We start from the raw sequence: 14,775 nt of genomic DNA on the forward strand, positions 1-14,775 counted from the left end.
TCCAACTTCTTTTGGCCTCTTTGAAAATCCCAGCCTAAAATGATGAGTGATGTGGCTTTGGGAGGAGAGGGATACAATCAAATACATTCATTCTCTTTGTTTTGCTACAATTAAGTATTAACCCTTTATTTACCCATCAATCCAGCCCTTGCTAATTAGTGGATTTCTTATAAAGTGTTGCAGTACGGATATGTCTTGAGAGCGCACTGGCCTTACATACAGATCATTTGAGATTTCTCCACCACCAGGACACAGAATCAACACAAACAGCATGTTATCAAAGAAAAAGCACAACTACAATAGCCCCAAGAATGCAAGCTCCTCTTTGTGGGTACCTTGTAAGATGCTACTCCTGGATCAGTGATTCCCGGGGGATGCTGTCCAGTGCCATAGCCAGCGTAGCTAATGACCCAAGGTTCATGGAAGGTAATCCAAAATTTAACCCGATCCCCAAAGGTGGCAAAGCAGAAGTCTGCATAGTCTGCAAAAGTATCAATAATGCTTTCATTCTGCCATCCACCGAGATCTTGCAGTGTTTGTGGGAGGTCCCAGTGGAACAAGGTCACCATGGGCTCAATATTAGATTCCAGTAAGCGGTTTATCAATTTATTGTAGTAATTTACACCTTGGGAGCTGAAGCTGTTTCTAATGCCAGTGGGAAAAATCCTGGCCCAGGATATAGAAAACTTATACAGCTTCGACTGAAGACCCCTGAGCAGGTAAACATCATAGTCAATTTTGTGGTAACTATCACACGCCACATTTGCGGTCTGATTCATGTGGACATGACCTTGCTGCCCAAACCAGTCCCAAATACTCTCTCCTTTTCCATCCTCGGCCCAGCCTCCTTCAACGTTAAAGGAACCAGTGGATGTGCCCCAGAGGAAACCACTTGGGAAAACATCATGCACAAAAGTGTCTCTCTCCAATTCAGACTGGTTAGCAAAAGTTTCCCAAACTGTTTGATAGGAGGAGAGAGGAGCAAGAGCAGCAGCCGGGCACTCTTGTAGTCTTTTTTGGATAGTCGTATTAGCTATATGGGGACTAGGGATTTAAGGGGAAAAAAAAAAAAAAAAGTTAAAATATAGTCACGATTAGTGGCATTATTACAGATTGCAGACTATAAAGCTAATAAATATTCATTCATTTCTTTTTTAGCTCCAACGTACTAGCTACATTGTGGTGTTTTAATGCTCTAATCAATCCAATGGTCAATTGTCTGTCCAATGGTCAATTGTCTGTCAGTTCTGGTGTACAATTGACTAACTCTGCAAACTTGCACAGGAGACATTTCTAAGCCAACATTTTGGGTGTGTATGGCATGTTTGACTACACCTGAGTCAAAGATGAAGACAAAACCCTTGTGGCGCATACTGACTCCATGAGCACGGCACTCACTAAACTATGTAGATCATCAAAAAGAAGAACAGGAGTACTTGTGGCACCTTAGAGACTAACACAAGTACTCCTGTTCTTCTTTTTGCGGATACAGACTAACACAGCTGTTACTCTGAAACCTATGTAGATCATGAAACCCACAAGGGCTAAATTTTTAATGTAAGGCGCTTACTGTAATGAATGATGCTAGTGCAGTTCTCAAAGCCCCCCTGTACAGAGCCAGCTACTATACACACTTGTGTATAATCCAACTAGCCTCACATGAATGGCAATGCCTTTTTGAAGATGTTTTATTGTAAAATGTAGCGATGGGGTCAGGTTCTACAGGAGTACAAGATACTCCGCTGGTTCTGATGCAATCTCGACGTATGAGGAAGAAAGAAATGCAGAGCATTTCTAGTTAAAAAGAAATTGCATTTAAAAATGATTTGACATAGTGTCCTTCAGTAAACATGCTATCTGTCTAGCATACTGTCTTCTACAGGACATGAGAGTTTACAAGACTTCACTTAAGGAACAAAAACTGTGTACCTAATTTTATGAACTGATGAGTAGTTTAAGAATTCATTAACATCATATCCTATTGTCAATGCCTTGTCTTGATTAATTGCTGAAAAAGACAAGAAGAGAAACACACAACTCAGTTGCAAGAAAACATGTGACTTCTGATATTAGCCAGTTCAGTTCCCCATGATATGTACCTGATAAACGCTTGGATATGTATAGATTTGTCTAAGTGCTAACTAGCTACAAGAAAAGCCTCTCCCCTAGCTACTTTGTACTGTTATTCCATTCTCATTTTTGCACCTTCTTTTATTCTCACCTTTTACTTTAACAGTAAAACTAGTGATGACCTGTGGCTTTATGGTAAGCACTCAAGTTTATGGCAAGGATAACACTTTCAGGCAGGCAATTTCAGGATTGCATTGGGAGAGTGAGAATAGTGATCTTTGTTTTGTACAATTTTGGTAAAACAGCAGCAGTTACATCCCCCTCTCACTCATCCCTCCTCCCACACCGTGGCAGTTTTAACAAAACTCAGGTTGATGCATGTGCAACTCAGCCAAATGACCGTTGGCACAGCCCTCCAGGCTGGCAGTTAGTCAGGTACGTGGGAGAGGTTCTGGAGAAGTAATGCTCTGTCTGTGAAGGGGCACAGGCTGGCAATTAATCAGGGAAGTGGTGGGGGTGGAAGGTTCTAGATTCTACTGGCAGGCAGCTTACCAAGCTGCTCCATTTTCCAGGCAGCTCTAAGAAACCTTAAACCGATGACTTGTGGGAGCGTGTGTTGTGCTGGGAGATTTGTGCGAGTGACGAATGAGGGATGTGTCAAAGCCTGGGATTTAAGAAAATGACTACACATTACATCAGGAGAAATTATGATATACATAAACTCATGGTTTAAAATCCAGTCTTTTAAAAACTGCCTCTCCCAATACTACCTGCTTGGGAAGATTATATTCAGAGTCCCTGAAACATTAGCTTTATAGTTTAGATCGGATGCTCAACCGAAATGTGGCTATTATTATTACTTCTTGTTTAGTGGAGACTAAAGGAACCAACCAAAATCAGGGTCCCATTGTACGAGGTGTTGTACAAACAGTAAGACAATTTAGGCAGACAAAAAGATAATGAAATGTTCAAATGTGGAAAGAAGGAAATGTTAAGTTGCATTTGACAAATGGGGAACGGAGGCATTATGATTAAGTGACTTGCCCTACATCTTACATGAAGTTTCTGGCGGAGTTGGAAACTGAATCCTTCCTTCTGAACATGTCACTTACCCTGGAAAATGCTAGCTACTGTTATAAATGGATTCTCTTTCATGGAGTTACATTCATGAAGTTTTAGATCAAAGAGTAAAACTTTTGTATTCTCCTTGATAGTCTGTAAAACAAAAAATGGCATCAAGTTGTATGAAGGAGATAAGCAAAGTTTCAAGCTTGGCATTTATTATTTTCAACATGGGATATAAAACCTGATAGAATGCCTACAAAATTGCACATCAGGGATAAGAATGTTTAAAGGCAGATTAACACATAATCCAGAGAGGGTGTGAAAATAATTTGCATTGTTTGTACCACAAAAAATATGTACATATATACACACATATGCAGCCTATTCAATATTAACCCTGGGGTATTCACTTTGAGAACTAGTTTGTTTCCTGGGAGGTCTCCAGGTGGTACTGTGGGGTGGAACATATACAGCCAGAGGAATGAGGGGATCAGGGCATATCTGCCAAACCACATGGCAGACTTGCCCAGTTTCCTGTTGCTGCTGGGCTCTGCGTTCTGCTGCTTCATGCTAAGCAGTAGAGGCGGCAGTAAGGCAAGATGCTCAGAGCAGCAGCAGAGTCTAGGGTCAAGGCAGACCTGGCAGAGACAAAAGTGGCTCAGTGCTCAAAGGTCAGGGACATAAGTAGGGAGAGGGGAGAGAATATAACGCTCATCTGCCTGCTTGGGGGGTGGAAACCTCTTAGTGCCTGGGAGAGTGGAGATGAAAGGTTCATGGGATTGGGGGAAGGCATGTGGAACAAGGGAAGGGATTGAGAAGTGAGATATTTGGCACCAGTCTCCATCCCTGCTTTTAAGGAGGACTGGTCAAAAAGGGATAGGTGGGGGGTGGGGGAGGAACAAAAACAATAACCTTTATTTTCAAAACACTAAAGTTTTGGGGGGTTGATTTTTTCATTAAAAAACCTGACAAATAAAAAAAAAAAAGCTCTTAACTAAGAAATTGTTTCAACAACAACAAAAATGTTTGATTGGTCTAGCTGCAAAGGTTAACTGGAGGAAGTATTGTCAAGTGGCCAGGGGACTAGGGAATCCTGTCTTCCATTCTTGGTTCTGTAACTCATTTGCTGTATGCACATATACCAGTAAATATGGTAGCTGTAATTCACTACCTGTGGCAGAATGGATAGGAGCACTTATTGATAGGAGAGAGACCTTTGGTACTTTTATCGCTGTGTCACCTAACTCTATCGTTAGCCTGTCCTTGCTAATGTTTCCACCATTGCTACAACAAGTGAACAATTACACATACAAAACTTGTTAGGGCAGTTGTAAAGCCAGAAATAGAATAAATTAGTGCCCCTGTATGTAAAATGGAGGCAAAACTCCTTGCCTACCTAACAGGGATGCTGCAAAAATTTGTGAAGAGCTTTAAAAGCCTTGGATAAAAGGCGGAATGTAATTTCAGTTGCTCAGTGCATCAGTGATCACTGCCCAAACTGCATTTTCAGTGCTTTCAAACACCTGTTGTAAGTTAGAAAAGCAGCAGCGAAACGCCAATGAGCAACACACAGCTGTTTCCTGGCATGGCTGTTGTCTGATCTGTGGTGACAAAACAGAACCATTTAGCTATGCTTCAGTGAGAATGTGGATTTCCCCGGCTTTGTGTGGCTTGTACAGGCAATGTCTGTGGATTTCTCAAAACAATGAGCATCTTTTAAACCTGTTTTGTGTTTTGCATAGACGATGCACACGCAGCTTCCTTTCTCTCTCTCTCTATTTCTAACATGGCCATCACTATAACATCTGGGTGCTCGTGAAGAACAACTGTCATGTGTTTAAGGCACAGGACTGGGAGGAATTCGGAGACTTGGGGTGTCTTCCTTGCTCTGCTGCTCACCTGTTATGAGACCTTCAACAAGACACACAACTTCTGTGCCCACATCAGCAAAAACGGGAATAAAGTGTCAGATGACAATATCCTGGACAAACTTGGTGGAATTAAACGTAAATCAATAGTGTTTATCTTAACATCTTTGGAGTTCATTGTATTAAAAATGCAATTGTTTATGTGTTGGTGATTGTATACAGCTCCTCTAGGAAGAGGGGAGTGCTAATGAAATTCCTCCAGTTATCAGTTCTTTGAAGCCATCCTCTGGAGAAGTACACATACACTAGTTCAAACTGTATTCTACAGGGACCAACAGACAAAAAAAGGATTTTTGGATAAATAGCCAACAAGCTCAGGGCCTGTTTCCTGATCCAGCAAATGAACAGGACCTGTGGTCCATGGAGGTCCCCAATCCTTCAGGAAGGTTTGGAAGGACTGGGTTTACTGAGCGCCCCCTAAGACTGGGCATTAGTTTTGGGCTGAGGCTGTTATGAACTTGTGACCATAGAAGAGACCCCTTTGAGGGGTTTGAAAGACTTATCACCTGACAGAGCCCAGAGTGATCTCTGGCAATCTTATTAGCAGGTATGCAGGTTCTTTTACTGTTTTAATGTGTTTTCTCTGTAGTGCTTTTACCTTAAGAATAAAATAGGCCTTCATAGGAAGTGCTGCAACTCGTAAGTGTTGGCCATTACAGTGTGTGCCGTCTCTAAGGGGAGAAGCAAAGCAGGTCTGCTTACGCAGCCTGTCTTTTGCTAGTGAAGTCATAGTACCATCAGGGAGCTATGCAGACTGGAAACATCCCAGTCAGGAGGGAGAGAAAGACACCGGTCCCCATCCAAGCAAGGCAACAGCTACTGGGCCAGAAGCCTGACAGTGGTGCCCTTGCTGGACCACTAAATGCAGGTGCAGTTTTCCTCAACTGTGACAACATGCACCTAGCTCACAGAGGATTTAAAAGGGCAAATACACTGTAAATTACTTTGAGTTCCTCATATGGAAGTGGCTATAAACAGGCATTAACTGTAAAATGAATTGTTTCTAATTGATCAATCTTTTTAAGACATTACACATAACCACAGCTAGTGGTTTCAGCAGTTCAACAGAATTACAGTATACGGGCAATGGTCTTAAACCCATCTACTCCACTCTACCACTGATACGTTATCTCATAGTAATGTTAACCCCAATAATAATCCTTTCCATTTCCTTTGAGGACACTTGAAAAGTAGCTGTGAAAAAGAATGCATTTCCCCACATGCAAAATATATTTAGAACATTTTCTCCTTTGGTGAAGATCTCTACATAGTAATTTAAAACATTAAGAGCACATTTCTTCCCTCGGTGATACAGGCACAAAATTGCACTGGCACAGGATTTGCACTTGCGTAACTGAAAGCAGATTGGATCCCTAAAAGTCCAAAGCAGTCTAGAAATCTCTATAGTACCGTTTTCACTTTGAAACATTGCTCAAAATTACCTGTAACTCATTCAACTTCCTTTTTAAGTCTACTTCCTTTCTACAGTTGTATTGCAGGCTAAGGGAGAGAAAATCGACAGAGTCCTGGAAAGAAGAAAAGGCAAATCACTACTCCAGAAATAATTTTTTTTCTGAGCAATTTTTAATAGCAAAAATCATATTTCTTAATGTTTCCCTTGAATTGGCAGCTATCCTTAGAATGAAGTATTGTATAGAAATACCTGAAAGATTACCAGTGACTCTAGTTTTAGGACTCAGAAGTCCTACAGAAATAGGGGAACCAGGAAACAGTATAATTCCTACCAATCCCACTGGACAACAGGTAGAATCAAAAGTGTCATTTGGTTTACTGCTGTAAGGTTGTTTCTCTGGACTACAACAATGATATAGAAGCTGATCAAATGATTCAAACAGAGTATTTTGTGTGTTTAATATTTATCATCTGCAATTAGTTATTCAACAGTCAAGACTGAGAAAGTTCATGACTGTCTTGGCCATGCAGATAAAGTTTTGCAACAGGATTCAGAACAGTTTACCAATACGCACCTGGAGAAAGTACATTTTTAAAAGCCTTTGGTAGTGCCACACCTGCACATATTGTCTCATTATTTCACTTGAAAAGCAAATGAATGCAATGCCTAAGAAGTATTTGGTCACTGATTTCAATCTCAACATTTTCTGGACCCAGCAGACTAATAGGTAGTGGTTGATCTTGCCAGAGAACTCAATACAGTACAGAAGAGCTGTTATTTCCAGTCAGATGAACTCTAAACTTACAACCTACCACTTCAACTGAGCCCTAGCTTGACAACTACTCTGAAGGGACTGGTTTCTCTCCACACTGTGCCAACCACACATACTTGGCCAACAGAGCATGAACAGCTCAGGTGGGAGCCATTAGAATCCTCACAGCTCCTACAAGGCTTTTAGAAAAATAAAGTTGAAGACAAGAGTTAAATAGGAAATAAAATAGGCAAAGTGGATTTTTACTAGTCGGTATTTAAAATGTGAATTCTTATTAACTGGAATCACATAGAAAGCAACAGTGTGTCATCTCTCTGCAGTAGTCTTAAAATACATGCAAAACATGCACATTATTACAGCTGCAAATTGTGAATGAAATTTCATCAAATCTCTCAAAGGCTTGGATCCTAAAGTAAATATGCACCTGTGCAACTTTACTGGGACTACTCATGAGAATGAAGTTACTCATGTGCTTAAATTTTCAGATGAAGATTTAACTGACGAATAAAGCGTCTACGCTTTTTAAGTAATGCTTACCAAAAAGGACAATTTGGTCATTGTTTAAAATTAGTTCAGCATCACATGATTAAACTACTGAAATAAACAGACGTTACTAAATCGGATAGATCAAATTACAATTGCAATAAGTTATTTTTATTCCAATAAATAAAAAAATTGCTAATCAAGTGCAAGTTAATAGACAAGAATTCCAAGAAAATAAAGTCTCACCATAAGAGAGGCTAAAAAAGATTCCAATGCTGCACTCCCAAAGACATGATCAATTTCCAGTGCAATGGACAGTTTTCCATCTGAAAAATACAGAAAAAAGTGCCTATTATATCATTTACTTGGGGGAAGGAGGGAAAAGAATGAAAGATGCAGATTCACAGTACATATGTTAGAAACCAATTTTGCTAGATGACATTATTTAAAAGATAATACGGGGGGAGAGGGGGTTAGGAGTTCAGCAAGTGTCCTAGACTGCTCAATGCCATGGGGAAGAGTTCTAGGTCTGATGGGTCAATTTTTATTTTTAAACTGTTCTGGGCTGGGAATCTAAATGATCTACTTAAAAAGTCCCTAAGTTGAACAATTTCAGGACGGCAAGCTTCATCTCTACCCAAAACCTATGAACTAGCATTAAAAGAATCTTAACAAAAGCCAACAAAAAGAAAGCCCACAAAATATGGACTAAAAGGGGGGGAAAAAAAGTCTTAAGCCTCTCCCAGGTGGTGGTTGCTGCTAGAAATGGATGGAGAAGGGTAATTCAGTTTCACAGAGAATTTATAAATTTAATTTGATTCTGATTAGGAATGAAAACCAAAAAATGTCCAAGTTCTCCACACCAGGGAATTCCCATTCTCTGCCCAGTTCTGGGAGCCATAGCTCCAGAGCACTCTGCCTGGTGGGTGGCTCTTGATTCACAAACCTTGGAGCCCAGACTCCCAAGGCTTCCTGGCTTCCCTTAAATCCACCACACAGACCACCAAGGAGCTTGGCCAGGCAAGATAGCTGGAAGCCCGGGAGATTTCCCACTGAAGCTTCCTAGGAATTTCTTTTGTCTACGAGTTTAACTTAACATAAGTACATAGAGAAAAGCCAGCAGGAGATCCGGGTCTTTGAGGGGTGAGTGCAAAGCTTTGAATCAAGCCCTAGGTTATGCACATTCTAATGTAGACCATAGCCTTAGTGCACAATTTTCACTTCTTTAAAAATGTGCAAGATACTCTTAAGCTGTTAAAGAAAACAGAAGGTAATTTAGCTATTTCTCTATGGTGTGAACTCAACTGGGGAATACTTTGTTATTTTAAAATGCAGAGATTTCAGAGAAACTGATCATTCAGAATGTTTCTATAGACATTTTCGCTACTGTCCCGAAACACACACACACACACACACACAGCCAGCCATTTACAGTTTCATCACTTCACACACTGTTTAGGAAAGTCAAACAGAATTCCATTCCCATTTTCTCTTTACCTTTTGAAGAATATTTTTCATGGTAGATTTTATAAGCTTTTTCATGCGCAGCAGCTAGAATCTGGAGAGAGGTCTGTGGGTCATCATACGGCAGACTCTCAATGATCTCAGGCAAGTCGCTAAAAGTGAGCCACATGTCAACCATATCACCAAAAGAACGGAAGTTAAACTCAGCATATTCCACAAAGAGGTCAGCAAAGGTCCTGTGCTTCCCAAGTTTGGACTGCGTGATCACAACCCCAGGCAAATGCTTATGTTGCAGAATTATCACTGGCTTAAGGTTTGCAGCAGTAAGAGACTCAAGAAGTTGTCTATAGCACTGAACTGTAGCCTCTTCCGGATTCTTGGCATTCCCCTCTGGTAGGATGTGTATCCATGGCATAAAAATTTTATAATGCGTAACACCACTTGCATGAAGGTAGGAGAAGTACTGTGGCAGAGAAGCCAAAAAAGGCTGGTGGCACAAACTATTATGCCCTTCATCCACTACACTATTAAGAGCTTCTTTGCCTAAGAGCTTGTTTTGAAGATTTAAATTGCTTACTAACTCGTTGTTTAGGGGACCAGCAATGGCAATAAAACCCTGAACTAGTTTCCAGTCTACCCCACAACAAGGAGAAAAGACAAGAAAAATTAACACTGCCTTACAACCTAGATCCATTTTTGCTAACCTGCTTGAGAGAACTGTTGCTTTATGCTATTTATGCTAGAGCAAAGATAATAAAATTAACCTTTAGCTTGCATTATCTATTGTGCAGATAACATGCCCATTTGCACCTAGCACAAGGATGATAAAACAAAGATTTTTTAAAATCACTTCACTGTTGCCCCACTTAGCCGGGCATAGGTTATACAAACATAAATATGGTTACTTACCTTACAGTAAGGAAGGTGGTTTTTTGAGGGGTGTCCATACAAACTCTACTCCTGGTGCTTAGATAATAACCCTTTGAACAGCAGCATCTATTGGGGCTGCACCTGTGCCCCTCAAGCACTATATCGGAGGATATAGAGCAGGGGTGGCCAAACTGTGGCTCGTAAGCCACATGCATTTCTTTTACTGTTAAAGTGCGGCTCATGGAGCCCACCCCATCCACCCCCCATTCTCCACCTACTATACTGGGGAGGGTGAAGGGAACTTGGGACCTCTGCCTTGCAGTGGGGTGGTGGGGTAGGAACTTCTGCCAAGTGGGGAGGGGGGTCTTGGGGCTTCAGCCTTGTGGGGCGCACCCGCTGGGGCTCAGGACTTCAGCAGGAGCGGGGCTGAAGCCCTGAGCTCTGTCGGGCAGCTCCCCCTGGGCTGAAGCCCTGAGCCTCGGCAGATGTGCCCTGGCTCTCGAACTTCTGAAGATTGTTATATGCAGCTCAGGGGGGCCAGTCAGTTTGGCCACCCCTGATATAGAGGGTGGGGAAACCTCAACCACCTCTCAGTTCCTTTGCCAATAAAGAATCCCATGTGTCAGGACTCTGAATTAATGAGTATGGAAGGTAGATTCTGGAATGTGTGTGGCCAATACATCTTGAAGAACCACAGTTAGTGTGGATTAAGTATCCATTCTCTCAGAGTGATTGTCACAAAGATTCCACTCTTGATGGCTAGCAAGCAATATCCCATCCTGGAGGTGAGTAAGATTTTATCGGGACTGTCTTGATATTTGTTTGTCCCGTGTCCCGACCAACGTTAGGTCGGGACACTGGACAAACAAGCAAAGGCTCCGGAGACCGGAAGGGCTCGTCTCCCCTCCCCCGACTCCGAACCCCTCCTTTCCCCATTGGCTCCCTCCCCAAATCCCCGCCTCTTCCCCAAGCATGTCATTCCTCGTCCCTCCACAAGCGCTGGAGGGAGGCCCCGGAGACGCAGGGGGAGCGCGGGGCCGGGGTGAGTGAGAGACCGGCCTGGCCCCGAGCACAGGCAGGACTTGGTCAGGCGGTACCTGGAGGGAGAGTAGGGGGGCGGCCCGCGGGGCCAGGCGGCAGCTGTTCTCCCCACTTAGGCAGCGGGACTCGGGAGCAGCCGCTGCTGCAGCTCCTACTGCCACGGCGGGAGGAAGCGGCCGATGGCCAAGCTCGGCAGCTGTGGCTCTAGCGCCCGCGAACCCCCCGAGCCCGGGCCTGTTGCGGAGACCCAGCAGTGCGCCCGCGAACCCCCCAGCCCCTGGCCAGTCGCATCTGGGCTGGCTGCCCAGTTGGTGCAATCCTGCGGCGGCCCCGGGGCGGAGGCATCGGCAGCCCCGTTCGTTCCCCTGCGGGATCCGAGCGGGACGGGGGGGGCTGGGGCCTGCTGCCCCCACTCCGGGGCCGCCGGCGGGATTGCGCCAGCTGGGCAGCCAGCCCTGACGCAACTGGCCAGGGGCTGGGCGTGCAGCATATGCGCTGCTGGGTCCCCGCAACAGGCCCAGGGGGTTCAGGCCCAGGCGCCAGATCCGCAGCCGCCGAGCTTGGCCATCGGCCGCTTCCTCCGGCCGCGGCAGTGGGAGCTGCAGCAGCGGCTGCTCCCGAGTCCCACTGCCCAGGGGGGAGAACAGCCGCCGCCTGGCCCCACAGGCCCCCCCCTACTCTCCCTCCAGGTATCGCCCAACTGAGTCCTGCCTGCACTCGGGGCCAGGCTGGACTCTCACTCACCCCGGCCCCACGCACCCCCTGCGTCTCCAGGGCCTCCCTCCAGCCCTTGCAGAGGGAAGAGAAAGGGAGTGGGGGTTGTTTTTTTGCTCTGCTGCTGGGTTTTTTGGGGTTTTTTTGCTCTGCCTCCCCCCCCCCCAATAAGAGTGTAGTAGTAGGATTTTATGTTTGTGTTTTGTATAATGTAGAATGAAGGATAAAGAATAATAATGTAGCATATATTAAATGTATTTATGTATGATTTGATCGTATCCTGTCAGCCACCCTTTTTGAATTGGGGAAAGGAATGGCCTAATGGGCCATTGGTAAAGATGCATCAGCCAGAATCTGTGTCTGGGCTGATTTCAAGGAAGTAACAGACCTTTTAGGGTCACCACTTTGTTGTTGGTTTAGCATTTTAAAATAAGAATATGATTGTTTTTCTCTTGCATTGCAACTTGATGTTCCTGATCAAATGTTCTGTGTAAATCAATTTGGTTTTGTGTGTAAATGAGGAATGTGTGTGTTAGAAGATAAATGTGAAGGCCATCACCGAACCAGACGTTCTAGGGAGGAACTGAGGACAGCCGCAAGGGCGCCAGAAGATTACAACATGCAAATGTCAGAAGAGGGCAGATTGACGACTCTAAAAATGAGACAGGCACCTGTCCATGGGGACAAGAAAGTTGTGATCAAAACAGGCATGGAGTAACTCCCTGAGAGACTTACTGAAAGAACAAGATAAAGAATGAGAAGGACAATTTAAGAAAACAAGCACTCGTCAAACAATAATTGATTACAGCATGATGGTGCAAAACTCATTGGTCCCAGTGAAGAAAAAAATCACTATATAAACAGGGTGCCTTGCCATGAAACTTTGGGTTTGTCCTGCAAAGACTTCCCCAGAGCATCGTATGACAACCGACAGAAGCTTGCTCCTACCTACCCGTAATCAACCTAGCTGGCCACTAGATTGATCCAGACTCTGGACTGGTAAATATAACATCGACTGGCAGGACAGTGTGTGTGTGTGTGACTGAATGCATATGCTAATTGTTGTATCTTCAATAAAAGTGGCGTATTGCCTTTTCCTCTGAAAAAGATCCCGTGTGCTTCTTATAAGCATAACAAGAGGAATCCTATTTAAAATGTCAGCTTAAGAACAGCCCCACTGAAGCTTCTATCTGATCTGGAGACTTCACCAAGGCATAGTGAGTGGAGAAGGTGTTGACTGAACTTCAACTGAGGAATCATACGTTGCAAGAAGTTCTTGATAATTGGCAACTCGTAGTTGAAGCATCACCAAGGATGCTTTGAACAAGAAAGACCCACTTGCAGAGAAGTTAGATCTGGTCTGTTGCTTTGATCTCTGTTGGATAGCATGGACAATCAAACACCCTGGGATGGAATGCCGAAAAAATAATAATTACATCCATCAGAACCTGGTATCTTCTGTCTGCATACTTGGAGATCACAGGGACACATGCAGAAGTAGCTCATATATCTTTGCCTGTTCTAAAGTCCCCGACTTGATTGGTAAGGCCATTCTACTCAACGATTATGGCTATAAGCATGTCCAAAAATTTATGCTGCTTTTCTGAGGGATATACAGAGCACCTGCTAACATCCTCATCAGATCCCAAAAAACTTTTAGTTCATCCAATGGGGCTATAGAGGGAAGCTTAATCGTCTTTTTGGGGGACAAGGAATAAATAGCCAATGGTTGGAGGTCTTCTCTGCCAAGCTCTTGTTCCTCCTCCAACACTTGTTACCAGAGTCTGCTGAGGAAGCCATTTTCCTAATGTATGGACAGATAACCCCAAGGAGGCCTTTAGGGCCTGTAGCCAATGATTTTAGTTTAGTATCCATTTACTGTGTGATGTTATGATTAATCAATGTTATATTACATATATTCATTGCATGTTATAATCCTTCAAATCAACTCTGATGAAAAGTATTAGCCTGATCAGTATTTAGAGGAACTATGTAGTAGACATGAGTAGGACAAGCTGAAACGCAAGAAACTGTGGGTTGATGCCTGCAAGACTTTGGCTTAGCTATTTCAGGTCTTAGAGACAAGAAATGATGGTGCAAGTCAATGACCGAGAAATAACCCGAAAGATTATGGGGAAAAAGAGGTTCCATCTGGTAATATTACAAAAGTATATCTGGGAAGATTAAATTTAAATTATAAAGTCCTGTGACAACAAATATTGTATCCAGTATGTGCCTTAACTGCGAGATAAAGGTAGTACGTCAAGAACAAGAACCTACACAGCCTATAGAATTCGGGGTCTCTTGTGTTTCTAGGGGACACAGACCAATAAGAAAGAGAGGGTTGACACTTTCATGTACATAGGTAGAATGTAGGTATAGACAGACTAACAGTATAAAAAAGTCCAGGACTGGGGAATCTGGTACCGGGCCAAGTCAGTTGGTGCCAAGAATTGCCTCTCTGCCAGCAAGATTTTCTATATAGATGAGTCCATCAGTGCTGCATGTATCACTAGGGCCCCGGTGGTAGGTACTGATTAGCCCGGCACAGGTTTCCTTGGTATCGCTGCTGTCAGAGTAATCTGGTGAATGCACACAGTGCCAGAGAAGGGCCTGCTGCCTGAGCAATACCAGTAGCAGTGCAGTGCTGTGTGAATCAACCATCTGTGCATATTTCACCTTAGTGCTTGGGTTAGGCTCAATCTTCGGATATGATTTTTGTCTTGTGACTGGAGAGGGAGCTGCACCTTTGATCTTTGGTGCTGTGCTACCTGTGGCCCCTTTCCTAAGTTGGTGGCAGAATGGCACTAGAGAAGTGAGAGTGTCCAAGAAAAGGTGGTCTTTCCCGTTGCTTCCCAGGATCTGTAAATGTCTGCAGAGATACCTCTAGAAGATGTAGCTTCAATCTGCCTTCTCAAGCCTCTAGAGTGTGCTTTGAAAACGTCTTGTGCAAG

At 43.6% G+C, this 14,775-nt stretch overlaps 1 protein-coding gene across 1 annotated transcript in view; it reads right to left on the reverse strand.

Moving 5' to 3' along the window:
* LCT (lactase) overlaps positions 1–10,164 on the reverse strand; it is a 30,732-nt gene extending 20,568 nt beyond the window's left edge. Inside the window, exons 1-6 of the mRNA XM_034786279.1 lie at positions 9,230–10,164; positions 7,979–8,058; positions 6,506–6,589; positions 3,183–3,285; positions 1,930–2,008; positions 336–1,044 (exon numbers count right to left, since the gene is read on the reverse strand). Of these exons, the coding sequence (XP_034642170.1) occupies positions 336–1,044; positions 1,930–2,008; positions 3,183–3,285; positions 6,506–6,589; positions 7,979–8,058; positions 9,230–9,890 (1,716 nt within the window). The 5' untranslated portion in view covers positions 9,891–10,164. The remainder of the gene's footprint in view (positions 1–335; positions 1,045–1,929; positions 2,009–3,182; positions 3,286–6,505; positions 6,590–7,978; positions 8,059–9,229) is intronic.
* Positions 10,165–14,775: the final 4,611 nt, after the last annotated feature.

This window comes from Trachemys scripta, chromosome 11, assembly GCF_013100865.1.
Source record: "Trachemys scripta elegans isolate TJP31775 chromosome 11, CAS_Tse_1.0, whole genome shotgun sequence".
Classification (NCBI taxonomy): domain Eukaryota; kingdom Metazoa; phylum Chordata; order Testudines; family Emydidae; genus Trachemys; species Trachemys scripta.